Here is a 22,692-nt window from a genome sequence, read left to right on the forward strand (position 1 = left end):
TTCTCAAGTCTAACGTTAGTTGTAAAAATATGGGAACATTTATCTTAGTTAATAAGCTTGCTAATTAATAGAATATACCTATTTTTAATGTCATTTAATTATTGGTTGTATGTATACTTGTCTCTTTATATTTGCCAGCATTTTCATATTTCTCATTAATAGGCGTAAGTTGGAGAAGTAGTATTTAGACATTTATCAACTTGTAAACCATTTTATAGTAAATGCTACCTTTTATTTTATTTTTTAACTAGAGGCCCGGTGCATGAAATTCATGCACAGGTAGGGTCCCTAGGCCTGGCCAGCGATCAGGGCCGATCAGGTTCCCCGCCTCCTTCCCTTGCAACCCATGCGCTGCCACCGCAAGGTTCCCCCTGTCTCCCCACCTCCCTGCCTCCTCCTTCCCTTGCTCCCTCAGTGCCCTGCTGCTGCTGGTTGCCTGCCATGTTCCACACTGCCACCTGGTGGTCAGCGCACATCATAAGCGATCGAACTCCTGGTCTCCCGGTTGAACTACCAAGGGGACACTTTGCACAATAGCCTTTTATATATACAGATTTATTGGGGTGACATTGGTTCACAAAACCATACTGGTTGCAAGTGTACAACTCAATAAAACATCATCTGCACACTGCATCCGGTGCCCATCACCCTAAGCAGTCTCTTTTCATCCCCATTTCCTCCCCTTTGCCCATCTCCACCGAGTTCCCACCCCCACCTAGTCCTTACCCTTTTCCTCTATCACCATACAGACAGTCCCTCAGGTTATGTCAGACTCGATGTACGTCTTTTCGTTAGTATGTTGCCATCTCCCATTTATTTATAAAAAAAAAAAAGTTCTGTTATTTTGACATATGTACATATGTGCTTTCTGTTTTTTATTATTTACCACAAGGTTAGAAATTGTTATTTTTCTTTTAAATTTTTGTTACTGTCTCACTTCATTACTGCTGTGTATGTGCTCCATGTGAGTGACGTAGGTGGGTTCTGACTTAGAGAAAATCGCGTTACGTCGTGCCGTAGGAACCGGTCTCAGAAGCAACCCGATGACCTACTGTACTGTTGTCTGTGTCTATGTATTAAATATATATTAAACTCTACATTTAAATGATAACTTTTTCTCTAAAACTAAAACTGCTTTCTTCCTTGAACATATTCTTTGATGTGTGTATGTGTATTTTTTAGGAGGTAATTCCTTACATGGCTAAGGAATATGGATTCCAATATGAACTAGTCCAATATAAGTGGCCTCGCTGGCTTCACCAACAGACAGAAAAACAAAGGATTATTTGGGGCTACAAAATTCTTTTCCTTGATGTCCTTTTTCCTCTAGCAGTGGACAAAATCATTTTTGTTGATGCTGACCAGGTAAATAGATAAACTGTTGTTTTTATTAGTACTTAAACTCTTTTTAACATGTCTGTTTAGTATAGGGACTCAATTTATGTTGCTGGTATTTATCGTTATCTTTGTTGCCATGCTACATAAACAAATAAGATATGATTGTGATACAAAGGCAAAGCATCTTTTTTAAAAAACTCAGAATTTCAGGGGAAAATTAAAGGTATTGCAAGGAAGACCATTTATTATTTAGGACATGGCAGTTTTCTCTCTGAAGTAATAGTTTTTTAATTTTGGTATTAAAAATAAAACAAATACTTGTACTAGTCATAATAAAAGTTATATGAGTTCCTATGAATATGAGCTGATAGTTGTATAATGAGCTGTTCTTACTGGAAAACTTAGCAGTTACACACAACTCTCACTCTTCCACTTGCAATAGTATTCTTTGGCATTAAGCCAGAAACCAAATCCTCATCATCCTATCATTTAACGGGGGCGGGGGCCAGGGGGGAGTACCAAAGTTGGCCCCAAAACAATTGTGGTTCTCAGCTTTCAAAATTTATACATCCATAAATTATGACTTTTCCCCTTTCCTCCTTGCATACCTTTGTAATCATTAATGGCCCCCCAAAAAAAATACACAAATTTTTAAAAATAACAGTAGCATGTAAACATTAATGTTATATGAATTAAATGTACAAGGTAGTATTAATATTTAGGACAAAAAGTATATTTTCAAATTCTATATTAGATTTTACTTATATCATAAACTCTTATTTTTTGTATTATTTTCCAAATTGATAAATGTGAATCATTATAATTAAAAACTAAGAAAGCAGGCAAATGCAGGTGATGATCTAAGCATTTCCAATCCTACTGTCTAAAAACATTTATTTCTCCTACTGCACACAACATATACAGTGATATTTCTCCAGCAGGCTGCAGTCTATTAAAAAATGAAACATACAAACATTATTGCATTAAAGCTATTGAAGGTAATCAAGAGATTTTTCTTTATGATTCAAACTAGTGTTTGCCAATATATAGTAATGGAGATTTATCATAAAAATGATTTTGAATTATTAATCCATACCTTGAGAAACTTAGTGTATGCACTTGTCTAATATTTGGTTCCTTCCCAAAATATATTTTGTTTAAAATATATTGATGAGCCCTAGCTGGTTTGGCTTAGTGGATAGAGCATTGGCCTAAGGACTGAAGGGTCCCAGGTTTGATTCCAGTCAAGGGCACATGCCCCGTTGTAGGTTCAATCCCCAATAGGGGGTGTGAGGAGGCACCTGATCAATGATTATCTGTCATCATTGATGTTTCTATCTCTCTTCCTCTCCCTTCCTCTCTGGAATCAATAAAAATATATCAATAAATAAAATATCTTGATAAAAATGATGTAATACTTATTATTAATGAGTCATGTTGACTAGGTATATAAATTTTAGTTTTTTTTAATTTGTGAGGACAAGAGAAAAAAATAGAAACTTTGTAAACTCATTAAATGGAAGAACTGGAAGAAAATATAGTCTCTATTTCTACAATAAACTAATGATTTGAGATTTACATAATGATTTTATTTTATAGTCTTCATCAGAAAAAGTATTTTAATTATTTAGATTGTGAGACACGACCTGAAAGAACTTCGAGATTTCGATCTGGGTGGAGCTCCTTATGGGTATACTCCATTTTGTGATAGCCGCACTGACATGGATGGATATCGTTTCTGGAAGAAAGGATATTGGGCATCACATCTTTTAAGGAGGAAATACCATATCAGGTAAGAAAATTTGTACTCTTACTCCTTAGTAAATAAATTAATGATTGAATCAACAATATTCAGTTCTCTTAGAAATTATACAACAATGGCAACCAATTACCTAGTGCTTTTACATGCCAGTCACTCTTACAAGATTTTACATAATTTAAGTCATAAAACCTCTATGACAACCTTTTGAGATATTGTTATTATCCCCATTTTATAGATGTGGAAACTGAGGCACATAGCACTTAATGTAACTTGCCCAGGCTTACATAACTAGACCGAGTTAAACCCATGTGATATGGCTCAAGTAATATGCTCCTAACTACCACAGAAGATTTAAATTTGGTTTACAAAATCAAGATACTGTCCTCAAATCTGTTATTGTTTTGTAGGGCCATGAGTTTCATGAGATCTTGGAAAAATTTGAGGTGACCCTAAGAGGATATGAATTTTAACAGTATAACAAACTTCAAACCCCTTGGAAACAGTATTAGATGTTGGGAGAAAATTTATAAAAGGATTTATTATTATTAGGTCCAAGGATATCTAAGGTTAATATTAAGTAGACAAACACTGGGGGGAAATAGAAATCTATAAATAACATAGGCTATCAAGGAGTACTCATTTTTTTCAGTGCCTTATACGTAGTGGATCTCAAGAGATTTAGGAGAATTGCAGCAGGTGACAGGCTCCGAGGCCAATACCAAGCTCTCAGTCAAGATCCAAACAGTCTTTCAAACCTAGATCAGGTAAGTAAAGTGTTCATAGAATAATTATCAGTATATAGATATAGACTGCTCCAATTCCAGGTTTGTAGACTTCAAAGTTTTATATTTTCAGCCTTTTCTTTTTATAGAATTCTCTATTGAAAATCTAGACTGACATAAATTTTTTAACTTCAAGCTCAACATTTTTAAAAATAATAGTATTTTATCTTCACTTTCCCACCCTACAACATATTATCTACACAAAGATTTGTACATGAATAGGCACATATATAATTGTTCGACAGTACTAAGGTCCCCCTTAAGAGTGATGTTCATGAGGTTAAAATGAAAACAGCATGGTTTGTGTGTGTGTCCATATGTTTTGCAAGCCATGTTTAGTTGCTGGGTGAAAGTGCAGAGGTTTGGATTTAACCAGGACTATAATTTTGCCAAGTGAATACAACTAAGTGAAACAAGGGTAAGACAATCGAGAGTATATTCAAGGAATTAACTATAATGATTAACTATGGAAATTAAGTTATGAAAGGAAGGGAGCAAAGATATCAAGGGGTGATGATAATGAAATAGGATCAGTTGATTGGAGGTTCGAATGGTGATCAAAGGATTTTGATATCTGAATACTAGATGGAGTGAGCTGAAATTCAAGAGTTGGTCAGAGAGTGGGATTATGAATTTGAAATTGAAGAGGACTTGGCTAGGACATGACCAAGTGAAAAAGTGGCTGGGATAAGATGACAGACCAGATTATTTAAGGAATGGATTCCAAGGAAAAGGGTTTTGGAAGGAACAATGTAGCTTTTATTATTATTATTATTATTATTATTATTGAATAGATTTTCCTTTTGTATAGCAGTGTTAGGTTTACAGAAAAATATTAAGCACAAAGTACAAAGAATTCCCATATTTATGGGCTCTCTATTCTATTCCATTGGTCTGTTTGTTCTTTTCCCAATACCACATTTTCTTAATTACTATAGATTTTTATAGCAAGACTATAAGTTCAGTAGTATAAGTCCTCTGACTTTGTTCTTGTTCTTCAGTTTTGCCTTTCCATATAAACTTTACTATCAGGTTGGTCAATATCCACAAAATAATTTGCTGGAACGTTTATTGGCATTGCATTGAATCTATAGATCAAGTTGGGAATAATTAACATCTTATCAATATTGAGCCTTCCTATTCATGAACATGGACTGTCCATTTATTTAGATCTTTCCAGATTTCTTTAATCATAATTTTATAGTTTTCTTTCCTCATATAGAGAGAGGAACATATTTTGTTAGATTTTTACCTGGGTTTATTTTTTGTCTTTTTTGGTTTGTTTGGTTTTGGTACTAATGTCATGGTAATGTATTTTTTATTTCAAATTCCAGTTGTTCATTGCTGGTATATAGCTAATTCCTTTTTTTGTTTTAATACTTTTGAAATTGATTTTTAGAGAAAGAGGAAAGAAGAGGGTGGGAGAGAGAGAAAAACGTCAATGTGAGAGGGAAACATCAATCAGCTGCCTCCTGCACACCCCTTACTGGGGATTAAGCCCACAACCTGGGCCTACGTCCTGACTGGGAATCTAATCTGCAACTTTTCGGTACATGGGATGACACCCAACCAACTGAGCCACCTGGGCCAGGGCACAATTGACTTCTATATATTAACTTTGTATCCTAAAACCTTGCTATAGTTACTTATTAGATCCAGGAGGCTTTTTTTATTGATTCTTGGGACTTTCTGCATAAACAATCTTGGCATCTATGAACAAAGACAGTTTTATTGCTTCCTTTCCAATTTGTTTATCTTTTATTTCTTTTTCTTTTTTTAAAAAATATTTTATTGATTTCTTACAGAGAGGAAGGGAGAGGGACAGAGAGTTAGAAACATTGATGAGAGAAACATCGATCAGCTGCCTACTACACACCCGCTACTGGGGATGTGCCTGCAACCAGGGTACATGCCCTTGACCAGAATTGAACCTGGGACCCTTCAGTCCGCAGGCCGACGCTCTATTCACTGAGCCAAACCGGTTAGGGCTTTTATTTATTTTTCTTGTCTTGTTGCATTAGCTAATATTTTCAGTATTGATGTTTAATGGGAGTGTTGAGAGAAGAACCTTAAAATTGTGAATCTTGGAGCTTAGATGGGTCTGCTAACACAGGTACCCCTTGTGCCCTCTGGGATAGAGAGAGAGGAAGCATGCCCTTTGCTCTGGAATGTAAACCAACATTGTCTGGGGAGAGTAAGGAAGGACTCTACATCCCCTGGCATATGAATAAATATCTCTGGGGAAAATGTCTCTGAATCTCTCCAGAGGTCACTATTGTTAGATTACTGTGCTCATTTGCCATTTAAACATCCTTTAACTCAGATTCCAGCCATCTTTGCTTAGAAAGCCCTGAGCAGGCAGAAATGTGAAAATGTTCATGGGTCATTGTTTTCTAACAGGAAAATGAAAGATCCCCTCAGAATCTGGAGAATGTGGTAGTGACTGACATAGACAGTAATAGCAAGCACAGTGTGAGTGATTGATCCTGGGGTGTCAAGGCAGGTAGAGGTAGTCTGTCTGGGGAATGTGAAATGGTGGGTTTCTAGGCCTTCTTCAGCCTTGAGCTAGGGGTCTAGTCCAGGGCAGGTGTGGACTTAGTTCCCTTGCATGGGTTTATTCATGACACAAGATGATTGGGTCAAGTTAAGTATTTAAAGTTTAAAAATAGAGAGATCTCAGTTGTACATGTTTTTAAGGAACTATTTATACTCTAAATCAGCGGTCGCCAACCGGTGGTCCATGGACCACTGGTGGTCCGTGAGGTCCCTTGAAAGGTTGGCAACCGCTGCTCTAAACCACATCTTCAGCTTCTTTTGCTATGACTCCAATCTCTGTACCTCTGTCTACATCTTTTTTTCTCTGTAGGATCTTCCCAATAATATGATCTACCAAGTCGCCATTAAGTCTCTTCCTCAAGATTGGCTGTGGTGTGAAACCTGGTGTGATGATGAATCCAAACAAAGAGCCAAAACAATTGATCTGGTGAGTGTCTGTGGTTATTTTCATTTGTGTATAAGCAAATATGATAATGGTCAATAGAAATATTTTATTTTACAAATGGAATGGCACACACCTGGCATACTGCTGCTCAGTCTAGTATTTACTATGGTATTTACTTAGCTTGGCAAGTATAGGGCTGTGTCAGGGGGGTCCCTAAGTCAACACGAGGTTTGATGATTTCTATTCTTAGTTTAGTGACGAGGACTCACAGGATTGAGAATATAGTCATACTGCCCAGCCAGCATGGCTCAATGGTTGAGTGCCAACCTATGAACCAGGAAGTCACAGTTGGATTCCCGGTCAGGACATATACTCGGGTTGCAGGCTCGATCACCAGTGCGGGGCGTGCGGGAGGCAGCCAAACAATGACTCTCTCTCATTATTGGTGTTTCTATCTCTCTCTCCCTCTTCCTTCCTCTCTGAAATCAATAAAAAATATTTTTTAAAAAGAATATAGTCATGCTCATGACTATGATTTATTCTAGTGAAAGGATACACAGCAAAGGGAAAAGGTACATGGGGTGAAGTCCAGAGAAAACCATGACTCCAAGAACCCTCAGCCTGTGAAGTCACATGGGACAAGCTTAATTCCTTAAGCTACGAAAATTTTCGTAACGCATATGAAATATTGACCAGGGAAGCTATTGGAAACCTAGTGCCCAGGATTCTTATTGGGGGTTGGTCACATCAGCACCCCCTCTTGCCTGGCACATACCAAAATTCCTAACATCCAGAAGGAAGGTAGCTATACAGCATAAACCATGTTGTTTGCACAGATTAGGCACAGTGAGCTGTTCTTACCAGGGAATGGTGGGAGCACTCCTGAAATGCAAGTTCCAGACACAAGCCACGGGCCAGCCTTGCAAGCAGGCCTTTCTAAGAATAGCAGTCTCTAATACTTTCAGCAATAAAGAATTTAAAAAAAAAGAATAGCAATCTCAGGCCTGCTTGTTTAACTCTTTCTGCACAAGGGCTTTGGAAAGAAAGGCCGTGGGCTGACATGTTCATGAGTTAGCTATCATCTTAGCCTATCATCAGTTTAATTCTCCTGCCAATATTTCTCCCAGGTACACATAACCAAAATAATTGTTCCACTGAAATTATTCAATACATGTCTATTTTCTTATTTTTGAGAAGAATTTTTAATTACATTTTTCTTTTAAGCACTTTAACTATGCTACACAGTTTAATTCTCCTAGACATGAAACATTTCAAACTTATTCATTGTCTCTAACAGTTACAAGATATCATCATTCTTTTTCTGATCATTTTGTTTCTGTGTACTAATTTAAGTATAAAATATCATCATTGAAGAATAAACTGTCTAAATATGAAAATTCGTACAGTTTTTGAATTTGAACAAAATAAGACAGAATAATAAAAAAATAGGGATGTTTTTCTAGATATGTGTAGAATTGTAGAGAAAAAAATAGCATGCCAACATGTTGGAATGCAATTGTAGATGATAAAAGGTAGCAAAAACAAATAAGATGGCATGCCCTGGCTGGTTTTCTCAGTGGTTAGAGCTCCAGCCCTGTGGACTGAATGGTTGCCCATTCAGTTTCGGTCAAGGGCATGTACCTCAGTTATAGGCTCAAATCCCCAGCCCCGTCAACCAGTCCTTTCTCTCACATCGATATTTCCCCCTCCCTTCCACTCTCTCTAAAATTTAATGGAAAAAATATCCTCAGGTGAGGATTAACCCCCCAAAACACACACACACACACACACACACACACACACACACACACAAAACAAATTAGATGATATTAAGAAAGAAGCAAGGTCTCACATAGCAGAAATTTGACTGATATAATGCATATGGCAAGAGAAACAAAGGAAAAAAATAAATAAATGAGACTACATCAAAATACAAAGCTTCTGCACAGCACAAGAAATGAGCATCAAAATGAAAAGGGAGCCCACTGTATGTGAGAACATATTTGCCAATAAGACATCTGATAAGGGGTTAATTTCCAGTATACATAAAATCCTCATAAACTCAACAAAAGGAAAACAACCCAATTAAAAAAACTGGCAGAGGACCTAATAGACACTTCTCCAAAGAGGACATACAAATGACCAGGAGACATATGAAAAAATGCTCAACGTCATTAATTATCAGAGAGATGCAAATTAAAATGACAATGAGGTACCACCACACCTGCTAGAATCAATAAACAACAAGTGCTGGTGAGTCTGTGGAGAAAAAGGAACCCTAGTACATTGCTGGTGGGAATGCAGACTGGTGCAGTCATTATGAAAAACAGTGTGGAGTTCCCTCAAAAAATTAAAAATTGAACTGCCATTTGACCCATTGACCCTACTCCTAGGAATATGTCGTAAGAAGCCTGAAACACCAATCAGAAAGAGTATATGTACTCCTATGTTCATAGCAGTGTTATTTACAATAGCTAATGTATCGTTTAAGGTTGTGTTGTAACATAAGAGGTTGTGACTCATACCTTAGTGACATGAGATAGCCTTGGGGTCTTTAGGAGCACTTAGGTTAACTTGAGCTACTGTAGCAAACCCCCGAATGTTAGTGGTTTCACACTCTCCCAAGTACAGCTCTAAGTGTGTGTCGTGTCTGTGAGTAGCTTCCCTGTGGATCATAACTCAGGGAATAGTCTCTATCCAGCTTGTGGCTTATTCATCCTCTAGGGAAGCGGTTCTCAACCTGTGGGTCGCTACCCCTTTGGCGGTTGAACGACCCTTTCACAGGGGTCGCCTAAGACCATCCTGCATATCAGATATTTACATTACGATTCATATCAGTAGCAACATTACAGCTATGAAGTAGCAACGAAAATAATTTTATGGTTGGGTCACAACATGAGGAACTGTATTTAAAGGGCCAGAAGGTTGAGAACCACTGCCTAGGGCAGGGTTGGGCAACCTTTTTGTGAGTGCGTGCCAAAACTAGCAAAATCTCTGACTCAAAATTCTTCTGCGTGCCAACCCTAATTTTTTGAGAACATGTTACGCCTACTTGATATCTCTTAAGGTGTACGTATGTGAAGAACCTTGAAGAAATAATAAAATTCATTCAAGCGACAAAAACACAGTATATGATAATGAGAAATACATTTATTTTTTAATGTACACATGTACACATTATAGTCCGACAGAAAACTTTATGACTCCGTTTGATATTATCAGTGGGACTTTTGCTGCTGCATCACTGATGACAGAGATTTTACATCAGGTTTATATTTCGTGGCCTTCAGAGATATGCACGAGCTACTACTTTCATCCGTCAGGCTACTCCTATTACGAGACTTAACAAAATTCATCACTGAGAACAAAGATTCACAAGCGTATGTGGATGAAACCAAAACACTGGTCAGATCTAGAAATGCAGGGAGAGTTAAGGCAGAGGCATGGACATTGCTCTTCCCCTCTCTAGTCAATCCATGTCTGTGGTCTTTAAGATAACTTGTTATGTAAAATTATTTATTTATCTAAGATGCCCCTACACTGAATTTATCTGAAAAATAAAAAGTTGATATTAAGAAAAAAATTGTAAATGGAAGATTATAAGAGAGGGTTTCGCATGCCAGCAAAAGTTACTGGCGTGCCATGTTTGGCACACGTGCCAGGGGTTGCCCACCCCTGGCCTAGGGTCATCATCACCTGTATGCATCTCTCCAGTGTGGCAGTAATGTGCCACATATGGCCAGCAAGCACCTAAAATGTTGGGAGTCTGAACTTAGATGTGCCATGAGATGTAAAATACCAGATTAGGAGAACTCAGTGCAATAAAAATAATGTAAAAATATCTCATTACTGATTTTTATATTGATTACATATTGATTGATAACATTTTAGACATAGTTAAATGCAGTATTAAAATTTATTTCACTTGTTCCTTTTACATTTTTACATGTGGCTACTAGAAATTTTTAAATTACATGTGAAGTTTCCATAATTTTTCTGTTGGATAGTATGATCTGGAGTAAAGGAAAAAGGGAATGTGGAGAAAGCACCCTGACTGTTAACGGCCTTAACGCCTTGTAGGACTTGCTCATGTGGTCACATGTAGATGTATGAGGAACTGATACATGTCATTCCTGGGTGGCTAGCTATGTCCTGGCAATCGGTCTGCGCAGGAAAAGGACAAGTGGCATAAATTTTGGTGGACAGCTTAGCCAGCTCTCCCACAGAACACTTAGAATAAAAATGAGAGAACATGCTATTTTGAGCTAGCTTCTTTGGAAAAATGTTAAGGAAATACCGAAAATTCCAAGGAAATGGCATAAGGGGAAGGAAAAGGATGCATAATGGAACTGAAGTGAGACTCTGTTTCAGTAAAGATTTCTCAGTCTGGGCATTATTGACATTTGGGACAGGATAATTCTGTTAGGATGTTTAGCAGTATCCCTGACCTCTACCCACTAGATGGCAGCAGCACCCCACCAACTGCAGGCACGACAAACAACTGTCTTCAGACCTTGCCACAGTTCCCCTAAGGAGCATGATAGGCCCAATTAAGCACCACAGATGTAGATTGTAGGGGAGGAAATTGTATTACAAAAAAAAAAAAAATCTAAGAAAAACATAGTATTTTTAATAGTTTCTGACACAAAAAGAGGGAAAATAGTTTCATCTTCACGTTATAGAATCTTTTGCCTGTAAAGTTAATTTCTGCAAAGAAAATCCTATTTCCACTACTTCAGAAATCTATTACTATAGAAAGAAAAGTCCACAGTGGAATGAACTGCAACTATCTGGTGAGGAAAGGATTAAGATGACAGGTTCATAGCTCATAATTAATAACTTTCCCATAAGGCATGGGGGTGAGCAAATTGAAGCAACCATAAGAATATGTCGCGAAGAATTAAGCCTCCATACACATTTTCTGTTAATGCTTTGTAATGAGGAAATAGATGTCTATAACTTTGTGAAGTCTATGCTCCTCTCATTGTCTTTCCTGTCTCAGTCAAGTGCATTTCCATTCTTTACTGAGCTCAAGCCAAAGACACTGGGGTCATCTTTGATGCATCTCACATTCAGCCCATCAGCAACTCTTGTCAGCTGAACCTTCAATACATTCAAAATCAGATCCTTTCAACCGCCTCCTATACCTTCTACCTTTAAAAAAAATCTTTTTATTGATTTCAAAGAGGAAGGGAGAGAGAAACATCAGTGATGAGAGAGAATTATTGATTGGCTGCCTCCTGCACTCCTCGCACTATGGATCGAGCCCACAACCTGGGCATGTGCCCTGACCAGGAATTGAACCGTGATTTCCTGGTTTGTAGGTCAACACTCAACCACTTAACCACACTGGCCGGGCCCTTCCGCCTTTTACACTTTACTTTCCCAAGAAACTCTATAGTAGAGTCAGTTGTTACGTAGTTTAAATTGACTCTATATTAGTGGATCCTTGAAGATGATCTTTTTAATTTCCTCTTCTGTAGATGAAGAAACTAAGATCACACACACACATACACACAAAGTTAAGTAACATGTATGGGTCTTACTCTGCCAGTAAGTTGGGCCATGTGGACTGGGATTTATGGACTACTCTGAATTTCACAACTATTACTATTTGGACAAATGAGTTCCGGTTAACTGATTTTTAATATAGCCCCAATTGCTGATTAGAACAGAGGCATATGAAAGAGAATGAATGCTTTTGCTAAAGAAACTCAAGATTTTTCTAAAGGCTGACAAATGGTTTTGTCTGTGGAAAATGTAAAGTATATTAAACCAAATTTTTAGTCCAAAGAAAACATAAGAAAATATTTATTAATATAGTCTGCTATGTTATTTTTAATTAAATCTTTATTCAGATTATTACAGTTGTTCTTCTTTATCCCGCCATAGCTCCCCTCCACCCGGTTCCCACCCCACCCTCTTCCCTTACCCCCCACACTGTCCTCATCCATAGGTGTGCGATTTTTGTCCAGTCTCATAGACCTGCACCCCCCACAAGCTTCCCCCCCCCCGCCGAGAATTGTCAGTCCACCCCCTTTCTATGCCCCTGATTCTATTATATTCACCTGTTTATTCTGTTCATCCGATTATTTATCCACTTGATTTTTAGATTCACTTGTTGATAGATGTGTATTTGTTATTCATAATTTGTATCTTTACCTTTTTCTTCTTCTTCCTCTACTTAAAGAATAACTTTCAGCATTTCATATAATACTGGTTTGGTGGTGATGAACTCCTTTAGCTTTTTCTTATCTGTGAAGCTCTTAACTGACCTTCAATTCTGAATGATAGCCTTCCTGGGTAAAGTAATCTTGGTTGTAGGTTCTTGCTGTTCATCAAGTTGAATATTTCTTGCCACTCTCTTCTGGCCTGCATAGTTTCTATTGAGAAATCAGCTGACAGTCGTATGGGTACTCCCTTGTAGGTAACTAACTGTTTTTCTCTTACTGCTTTTAAGATTCTCTCTTTGTCTTTTGCTCTTGGCATTTTAATTATGATGTGTCTTGGTGTGGTCCTCTTTGGATTCCTTTTGTTTGGGGTTCTCTGTGCTTCCTGGACTTGTAAGTCTATTTCTTTCACCAGGTAGGGGAAGTTTTCTGTCATTATTTCTTCAAATAGGTTTTCAATATCTTGCTCTCTCTCTTCTTCTGGCACCCCCATAATTCGGATGTTGGTTCGCTTGAAGCTGTCCCAGAGGCTCCTTACACTATCTTCATATTTTTGGATTCTTTTTTCTCTTTGTTTTTCCGGTTGGGTGTTTTTTGCTTCTTTGTATTTCAAATCTTTGACTTGATTCTTGGGATCCTCTTGTCTTCTGTTGGATCTCTGTATAACATTCTTTATTTCAGTCAGCGTATGCTTAATTTCTAGTTGGTCCTTTTTTATATCCTCGAGGGTCACTAGATTTCTTGAGGGTCTCACTAAATTTATTGGCAGTTTCTAGAATATGCTTGAAAAACCTTAAAAGTGTGGTTTTGAACTCTATCTCCAGTAGTTTGCTTTCCGCCATTTCTGTCATTTGTGACCTGTTTCTTTGTCTCCGCATTTTTTATGCTTCCCTGTGTTGGTAGAGTGGCTTTGTGTGCTAGGTGTCCTATAGGGCCCAGTGGCTCAGCCTCCCCAGCTACCTGAGGTGGACACTCTTGGTGCACCCCCTTGTGGGCTTTGTGCACAGTCTTACTGTAGTTAAGCCTTGATTGTTGTAGGTATCACTGGGAGGAATTGACCTCCAGGCCAATTGGCTGTGAGAATCAGCTGTGTCTATGGTGGGAGAACTTCTGTGCTGGAGACACCCTTCTGGGACAAGACTGCTTCAGTGGGGCTTTGGTGCTCACTGAGTCTGCCCCCTGAGTGTGTTCCTTATGGATCTGAGGCGTTGTAATCTGGATGGTCCCACTTTGACCACTGGGTACACTGGCTCTTGGATCTCTAAGGAGGTACTAATTTAGACTGCCTGAGGCTACCCAGCAGGAGCTACAGAGAGTTCTGCAGATTCCTCTTCTTTGTTTGGGATTTGGAGGTGCCCAGATGAGGCCCAGCTGTGAAGCAATGCAAGCTGCTGTGGGGTCTTGGGCCTTCTTTTGGAAGTTCTGGGTCTCTCTGACCCAGCTGCAGTTTGTTAGGTAATTTCAGATTACAAAGGGCCAGGTCATTCATATGCAAAAACCTCTGTGCACAGCTTGGGTGGGGCGGGGTCTCAGGGAATCAACAGAGTGGAGCAAACAGCTATGGCTGATCCTCAGCCCTGCCCTAAGAGGTCCCAGGTCAGTGTCCCGTGGTAATCACTGCAAGCACCTCTGAGAGGAAGCCGCCCTCAAGTACCGCCTGCTGCCAGACAGTCCAGTTTCTCCCTGTATGAGTCTGGGTCCCTAGAGACTCGCCCAGAACTGGAGTTCAGAGATGTCGGGATGTGTCTCCCTCCTAATTGAAAAAGACAACCGTGTCCTCAGTTGCCAGCCCTTTCTACGTGCGCCTCCGTACCTACGCACTTTACTTCCGCACCTCTTCTGAGTCTCAGTATGCTTTTTTATTTTCTTCTAGTTGTAGAATTTCCACTCAGCCAGCCTTCCTGTGGTTCTGGATGATGTCCGTTTTGTCTTTTAGTTGTATTTTTGAAGTGGTTGTGAGAGGCAGCAATTTCCGGTGTTTACCTATGCCGCCATCTTGGTTTCTCTCAGTCTGCTATGCTTTTTGTCAGAGTATTCATGTATTTAGACCTCTTGTCAAACAAAATACTTCACTGAATTGTTTGAAAAACTTCTTATGAAACATGAAAGTGTCTTTAAACAATTTTTTCTTAATTTCTGATGGAAGTATTTGCATTGAACACTTACTGCTTCCAGAAACTAAGATCTGTCATTTCACTTGTTCCTGTCTCTATTTAATGAATTCCCGTATTTCAAGGACATAGGACTTAGGACTCTACTCTTACAAAATGCATTTTGTTTGCTCCAGTGACACAGCAGAGTCCTCAAGTATTTCCTTTCTGTTTCTGGAACATGGTGTTTTATTAACAAAACTGTATTTAAACTTTCAGTGCAATAATCCCAAAACAAAAGAACCCAAACTGAAAGCTGCTGCCAGGATTGTCCCAGAGTGGGTGGAGTATGATACTGAGATACGACAACTGCTAGATCACCTTGAAAACAAGAAGGAAAATGCAAGTAAGTAATCATTCTGTGGTGGCGTCTGAACCACATGTTGCATTAAATGAAACTAGAATAGATTATATACTTATTTCATAGTGAAGTTATCAAGTGATTAGGTCAGAATTTCTTTAAGAAAGCCTATGACATAATTAAGAATATTTTTATGTGGACTAAGCTCACAAATTTAAAATATGGATAGAGCCTGGCCAGTGTGACTCATTGGTTGAGTGACATCCCATCCACCAGGAGGTCACTGGTTCTATTCCCGGTCAGGACACATGCCTGGGATGCAGGCTCGATCCCCAGTGGGTGTTGTGCAGGAGGCAGCTGGTCGATGTTTGATCAATGTTTCTCTCTCATCAATATTTCTGCCTTGCTCCTTTTCCTTTCTTCACTCTCTAAAATCAATAAAAACATATTTTTAAAAAAATATATGGATAGAGAATCTATTCCCCCATGGATATAGCTTCAATTCGTATAATCTATACCACATAGATGTGTAGTATAGATGTCACCTCCTGACCCAAGATAGAGGTAAACGTAAAAGTTTTAAAAAAATGTTTATGTTTAAGATCACACTGAATTTCCCAAATATGAAAGTCCAAGCTCTGAAGTTTAATAAAAGCCTTACATAACTAACTAAGAATATTATCTTCTCTCTCCCAAGTTTAATCTCATAGAAAATAGAGGTTTCTCCATGTGTTCCTGATTCTAGTAGCCTTGTTCATTGGCTGGAGGGTGACTTGAATTAGATCTGCTTCCATTTCTTAGATTTAAAAAACTGTGGTTTCCTTAGCATTTAATCATCTACATAAACCTTCAACAGATGTGTGCTGAATATTCTTTCCGGCCTCATAATTCCCTTTCCTTTCCAGTGTCTGTCTCCCCTTTGTTCTTTACTCCTTTTTAAAAACAGCACTAAGGCCCTGGCCTGGTGGCTCAGTTGTTCAGAGCATTGTCCCATACACCCAAAAGGTTGCGGGTTCAATTCCCAGTCAGGTCACATGTGGGATGCAACCGATGGATGTTTCACATCAGTGTTTCTCCCTCCCTTCCTCTCTCTCTGACATCCATAAAAACATATCCTTGGGTGAGGACTAAAAGGAAGAAAAGCACTGAGCTTGTTCAGTCAGTATGTTAAGAGACTTTCATGGGCTATATTTTTTACCCTCACAATAATTCTTCCTAGTAGTTTAAAATATAATTTTTCTTTTCCTCAGCTCTATTTTTTAGAGAAGCTAAAATGTTTATATATAAATTTCCTCACATAAGCATTAAATTGTTTCATCTTGACTTTGTGTTTTCCTTAACAAAACCAATGTGTTGTCTGAGGTGTTCCATATTTAAAACATACCCATGTATTTTTAATCTAATATATTTAAGTTCAGAAGTAATATTATTCTGTAAGTGGTATAACTTTTTAAAGAGAGAGAAAGATAAATAAGTCAGAGCAAAGTAGAAGAGAAGGAAAGTAAGCAATAAAAGGAAGGAAGAAAGGAAAATTTACATAATTACAAGTGCACAAAACTGAATTAAATGTTTCTCTTATCAAACTGGAAAGAGATAAAGGTTCAAAGTACCCAGCATTAAGGAGGATGTTGACACATGAACACTCATTTACACATACATGTAGTAGCTGTATAAAAACTTACAATATGTATACCCTATGACCCAGCAGTTCACTTTAAGAAACTTATATTTAAAAGAAAAATGATACATGATACATGTTTGTTTTAGCATTGTTTTTTTTTAAATATATTTTTTATTGATTAAGATATTACATATGTGTCCTTATCCCCACGTTACCCCCTACTCCGCCCCCCCCCACTCATGCCCTCACCACCCCCCCCTCCCCGTTGTCCGCGTCCATTGGTTAGGCCTATATGCTTGCATATAAGTCCTTTGGTTGATCTTTCCCCCTTACCCCTACCCTCCCCTACCTTCCCTCCAAGGCCCGACAGTCCAATCAATGCCTCTCCATCTCTGGATCAGTCCTTGCTCATCAGTTTATGTTGTTCATTATATTCCACAAATGAGTGAGATCATGTGGTATTTATCCGCTCTCCAGTTCCATCCATGCTGTGGCAAATGGTAAGAGTTCCTTTTTCTTCTTCCTCTTCTTAAAGAATACCTTTCAGCATTTCATATAATGCTGGTTTGGTGGTGATGAACTCCTTTAGCTTTTTCTTATCTGTGAAGCTCTTTATCTGACCTTCTATTCTGAATGATAGCTTTTCTGGATAAAGTAATCTTGGTTGTAGGTTCTTGCTGTTCATCACTTTGAATATTTCTTGCCATTCTCTTCTGGCCTGCATAGTTTCTGTTGAGAAATCAGCTGACAGTCGTATGGGTACTCCCTTGTAGGTAACTGACTTTCTTTCTCTTGCTGCTTTTAAGATTCTCTCTTTGTCTTTTGCCCTTGGCATTTTAATTATGATGTGTCTTGGTGTGGTCCTCTTTGGGTTCCTTTTGTTTGGGGTTCTCTGCGCTTCCTGGACTTGTAAGTCTATTTCTTTCACCAGGTAGGGGAAGTTTTCTGTCATTATTTTTTCATATAGGTTTTCAATATCTTGCCCTCTCTCTTCTTCTGGCACCCCTATAATTCTGATGTTGGTATGCTTGAAGTTGTCCCAGAGGCTCCTTACACTATCTTCATATTTTTGGATTCTTTTTTCTTTTTTCTTTTTCGGTTGGGTATTTTTTGTTTCTTTGTATTTCAAATCTTTGACTTGATTCTTGGGATCCTCTAGTCTGCTGTTGGATCTCTGCATATTATTCTTTATTTCAGTCAGTGTATGCTTAATTTCTAGTTGGTCCTTTTTCATATCCTCGAGGGTCTCACTAGATTTCTTGAGGGTCTCACTAAATTTATCTGCGGTTTCCATAAAATTCTTGAAAAACCTTATAAACGTGGTTTTGAACTCTATATCCAGTCATTTGCTTTCCTCCATTTCTGTCATTTGTGACCTGTTTCTTTGTCTCCGCATTTTTTATGCTTCCCTGTGTTGGTAGAGTGGCTTTGTGTGCTAGGTGTCCTGTAGGGCCCAGTGGCTCAGCCTCCCCCGTTACCTGAGGTGGACACTCTTGGTGCACCCCCTTGTGGGCTTTGTGCACAGTCTTGTTGTAGTTATGCCTTGATTGTTGTAGGATCACTGGGAGGAGTTGCTTCAGTGGGGCTTTGGTGCTCACTGAGTCTGTCCCCTGAGTGTGTCCCTTATGGATCTGAGGAGTTGTAATCCGGATGGTCCCCCTCTGACCACTGGGTACACTGGCTCTTGGAGGTTACCCAGCAGGAGCTATGAAGAGAACTGCAGATTCCCCTTCCTTTTTTGGAGTTTGGAGGTGCCCCGATGAGGCCCAGCTGTGAAGCAATGCAAGCTTCTGTGAGGCCTTGGCCCTTCTCTTGGAAGTTCTGGGTCTGTGGCCCAGCTGCAGTTGGTTAGGTAATTTTCAGGTTGCAAAGGGCCAGGGCATTCATATGCAAAAGCCTCTGCCGCAGCCTGGGTGGGGCGGGGTCTCAGGGAATCAAAGGGCAGAGCAAGGATCTATGGCGGATTTTCAGCCCTGCCCTAAGGGGCCGCTCGAGTCTCAGTGTCCTGATAATTTAATTGCTGCAAGCACCTCTCAGGGAAAGCCGCCCTCCAGTTCCGAGTTCTGCCCACTGCCAGACAGTCCAGTTTCTCCCCGTATGAGTCCTGGGTCCCCAGAGACTTCCCGGAACCGGAGTTCAGAGCATTCGGGAGCTTGTGACTCCCTCCCGATTCAAAAAGACAGCCGCGTCCTCAGGTACCAGCCCCTCTCTGCACGCGCGAGAGCCTCTGTACCTTTGCACTTTACTTCCGCAGCTCCTGACCCTCAATGTGCTTTTCTCTTTCCTTCTAGTTGTAGAATTTCCACTCCGCCAGCCTTCCTGCAAGTTCTGGATGATGTCCGTTTTGTCTTTTTATTGTGTTTTGAAGTTGTTGTAGGAGGCAGCAATTTCGGTGTTTCCCTATGCCGGCATCTTAGTTTCTCCTTTAGCATTGTTTTAATAATGAAATAGAAATAGCCTGTCCATAGAGGATTGATTCTATAAACATTGATACATACAAATATAGTGTAGCCTTCCAAGAGAATAGAGATAAATGTATTTGTGCTGATACCATATTTTCAAGTTAGAAAAATAGGTTATAGAATATGTATAAATATGATTGACCCCATCTTAAAGAAAAATTGCATGCCTGTCTGTATTAGTATATGGTTATATGTATAAAAGAAGTTTTACAAAAGAGATTATTGGTGTCTTTACTTGATTTGTAAACATAATCGCTGTTCATTATGAACATTAAAACAACATGGAAGATAGGGAATAAAATTGGAAGTCTTTTTATACTTAAAGAGGCAACTATTTTTAAGGCTTTGGCATAAGCTTCCCTCGCCTTGGTGTAAGTGTGGCTGTTTCTCCAAGAGGCTTCTTCTCTGAATGGGAGGGTTGGTTTATAGCTCTAGGTATATCAGCATGCTGTGGAACTGGCAGACTTCCCTCTGTATGTGCATGGACTAGCCCAGTGGTCGGCAAACTCATTAGTCAACAGAGCCAAATATCAACAGTACAATGATTGAAGTTTCTTTTGAGAGCCAAATTTTTTAAACTTAAACTATATAGGTAGATGCATTGTTATTAACTTAATTAGGGTACTCCTAAGGCTTAGGAAGAGCCATGCTCAAGGGGCCAAAGAGCCACAGGTGGCTCGCAAGCCGCAGTTTGCCGACCATGGGACTAGATCAAAGCCCATCCCACAAAAATATCTACCTGTCTGTCTCTCTTCTCTCTCCTTCCCCTCCCCCCCTTAATAGATTATTCAATTTGTTTTCAAAAATAGTCTTTCTGGCCCTGGTTGGTGGTGTTCAGTTGATAGAGCCTTGGCCACGCGCCGAGGATTTGATTCCCAGTCCAGGACATATATCTGGGTTGCAGGTTCAATCCCCGGCCCCAATTGGGGCATCTGTGGGAGCAACAAATTAATGTGTCTTTCTCACATTGATTTCTCTCTTCCTTTCTCCCTTTTCCTCCCTCCCTCCCTCCTCTGTCTTCCCTCCCTTCCATTCTCACTGGGAAAAATATCCTTGGGTAAGAATTAATAACAAAAAAGTCTTCTAGTTTATATCTTGGGATAAGCAGGCTGTCAGATTTCCTCTGGTATGCAGTAGGATGGGAGGGGAGCGGCCAGCACAGATACTGTAGGCTAGTCCTTCAGTTAATTGCTTCTGTCTGACTCAGTCCCCACCAGCGTTTCTGTTAGGAGGCTCACCCGGGTTTCCACTGTCAGGAACACCACCACATCTCAGCTGTGTGCTATGTATTCAGCTGCATATTCTCTTTTCCATTTTTAGTAATTCATTGATAATTCTGCTCCAATGATGTTTCATAACCACTTCCCACATTCCCTTTTATATTTTTTTTATTATCTTTAAAGCGGAATTTAGTGGCCCTAGCTGGTTTGCCTCAGGGGATAGAGAGTCAGCCTGTGGACTAAAGGGTCCCGGGTTCCATTCTAGTCAAGGGCACATGCCCGGGTTGTGGGCTCGATCCCCAGTAGGGGATGTGCAGGAGGCAGCTGATCAATGATTCTCTCTCATAATTGATGTTTCTCTCTCTTCTCTCTCTCTCCTCTCTCTCTCTCTCTCTCTCTCCCTCCCTCCCTCCCTCCCTCCCTCTCCCACCTCTCTGAAATCAGTACAAATATATTTTACAAAAAAATAAAAAATTAAAAGATAAAGTGGAATTTAGTGAAGATATAAACAGTCTTCCATCTTGAATTGTGGTATAGAATACTTTAATTTGTATTTTAATTTCTACCTGAAAATATTTCGAATTCTCAGCGTTCTTAAATCAGTTAGGATGTAACAGTTCAGTGATGCAGAAAGAAAAGAACCCATTTTTTGCCTCTAAGAGTCTTCACTGTTATTCTCACATTTGTATAATACCTGTGTCTGTTTAAATGCTCTCCTCCCATCATAGAATACCATGTATGTCTTTTGCTCTTTGTTGTTCCATTACACTAATACTTTGTGCAGGTGAGTAATCTACTAGTATATTTCATGGCTTCCTGGCCAGGCTGGGTGTTAGGGCCTAGAGATAACAGATAAATAAGGCATGGTTCTTGTCCTCCAAGACTAATGGGAGCTCACTTCTAGGAGGGGACAAAGGTAAGTAGTCATGATATAGTACAATCTAACCAATACCATAATGTACAGAGCTATTCTTTTGTCACATAATTGAACCGAATAGATAGTACTAAATTAACAAACAAAAGGACCCTCAGTCAGCACCTGTGTTTTTTCTATATCTCAGACATCAGTGAGGTTTAAAGGTTTAAGCTAATTTGATATTTAAGATTTCAAGAAAGAAACTTTCCTCCCCTACAGTTTTGACACATGATGAACTCTAGCACTGGCTTTTATGAGAAAGAAGATGAAAGTGTGACAAGAAATCTGCCACCTGCTGGGAAAGTGTTGAACTACTGCTAAGACTTTTGGAAGTTTCATTAAAGATCAGTGACATATTCCTCAATTTTAAAAATATTATTTAAAAACACCTGTACTTTAATTATTGAATAAATTTAAGTTATATAAGAAATGACCACTGAGTATTTAAAACTAAGTTTATTCCTTTTTCCTAATTGCTTAAAAGACTGATTTTACCAAAGTGGTATTTTGCCAGGGGACCCAGTAAAAAACATGTCTGACTAGTGGGGATTTACCAAACCATCTACATTTTTATGTATTTCAGCTCTGTGTGCATTTATATTTTCTTATTCACAAAATGCATTTAAAATTAGAGAAAGGAAAGGGATGCATACTTGTCTGAAATTTTTAAAAAAGTAATCCCATTTATACCTTATCTGTTGTAAAATGAAAGGTAGTGTTGCACTATAATGCTACTTTATCTTAAATTATGTTTTAATCTTATGCTCTATTTGTATTTTTAGTATTTCTAATTTTTATTTCATAAAACATTTGAAGGCTTATAGGGTATGTGCATTTTTTTTAAAAGAACTGTCTACTTTTATAGAAACTAAGAATGTAAACTTTGTTTTCCTGTCTTAGTAGGAGAATAGGTATAGTCAGTGTTCAAAAAATATCCAGCTATTCTAGAATCATGGCATCTGGGGCTAGAAGAGAGTCCAGTGTCATCAGAACCCCACCCCCTGAAGAGACTAATGTAACAGGGCAGGT

At 39.0% G+C, this 22,692-nt stretch overlaps 1 protein-coding gene across 1 annotated transcript in view; it reads left to right on the plus strand.

Moving 5' to 3' along the window:
* Positions 1-22,484, plus strand: part of UGGT2 (UDP-glucose glycoprotein glucosyltransferase 2) — a 183,750-nt gene extending 161,266 nt beyond the window's left edge. Inside the window, exons 34-39 of the mRNA XM_081083210.1 lie at positions 1,183-1,365; positions 2,970-3,130; positions 3,750-3,864; positions 6,749-6,865; positions 15,363-15,489; positions 21,883-22,484. Of these exons, the coding sequence (XP_080939336.1) occupies positions 1,183-1,365; positions 2,970-3,130; positions 3,750-3,864; positions 6,749-6,865; positions 15,363-15,489; positions 21,883-21,905 (726 nt within the window). The 3' untranslated portion in view covers positions 21,906-22,484. The remainder of the gene's footprint in view (positions 1-1,182; positions 1,366-2,969; positions 3,131-3,749; positions 3,865-6,748; positions 6,866-15,362; positions 15,490-21,882) is intronic.
* Positions 22,485-22,692: the final 208 nt, after the last annotated feature.

This window comes from Myotis nattereri (genome assembly GCF_964212035.1).
Source record: "Myotis nattereri genome assembly, chromosome: 2".
NCBI classification, from domain to species: Eukaryota; Metazoa; Chordata; class Mammalia; order Chiroptera; family Vespertilionidae; genus Myotis; species Myotis nattereri.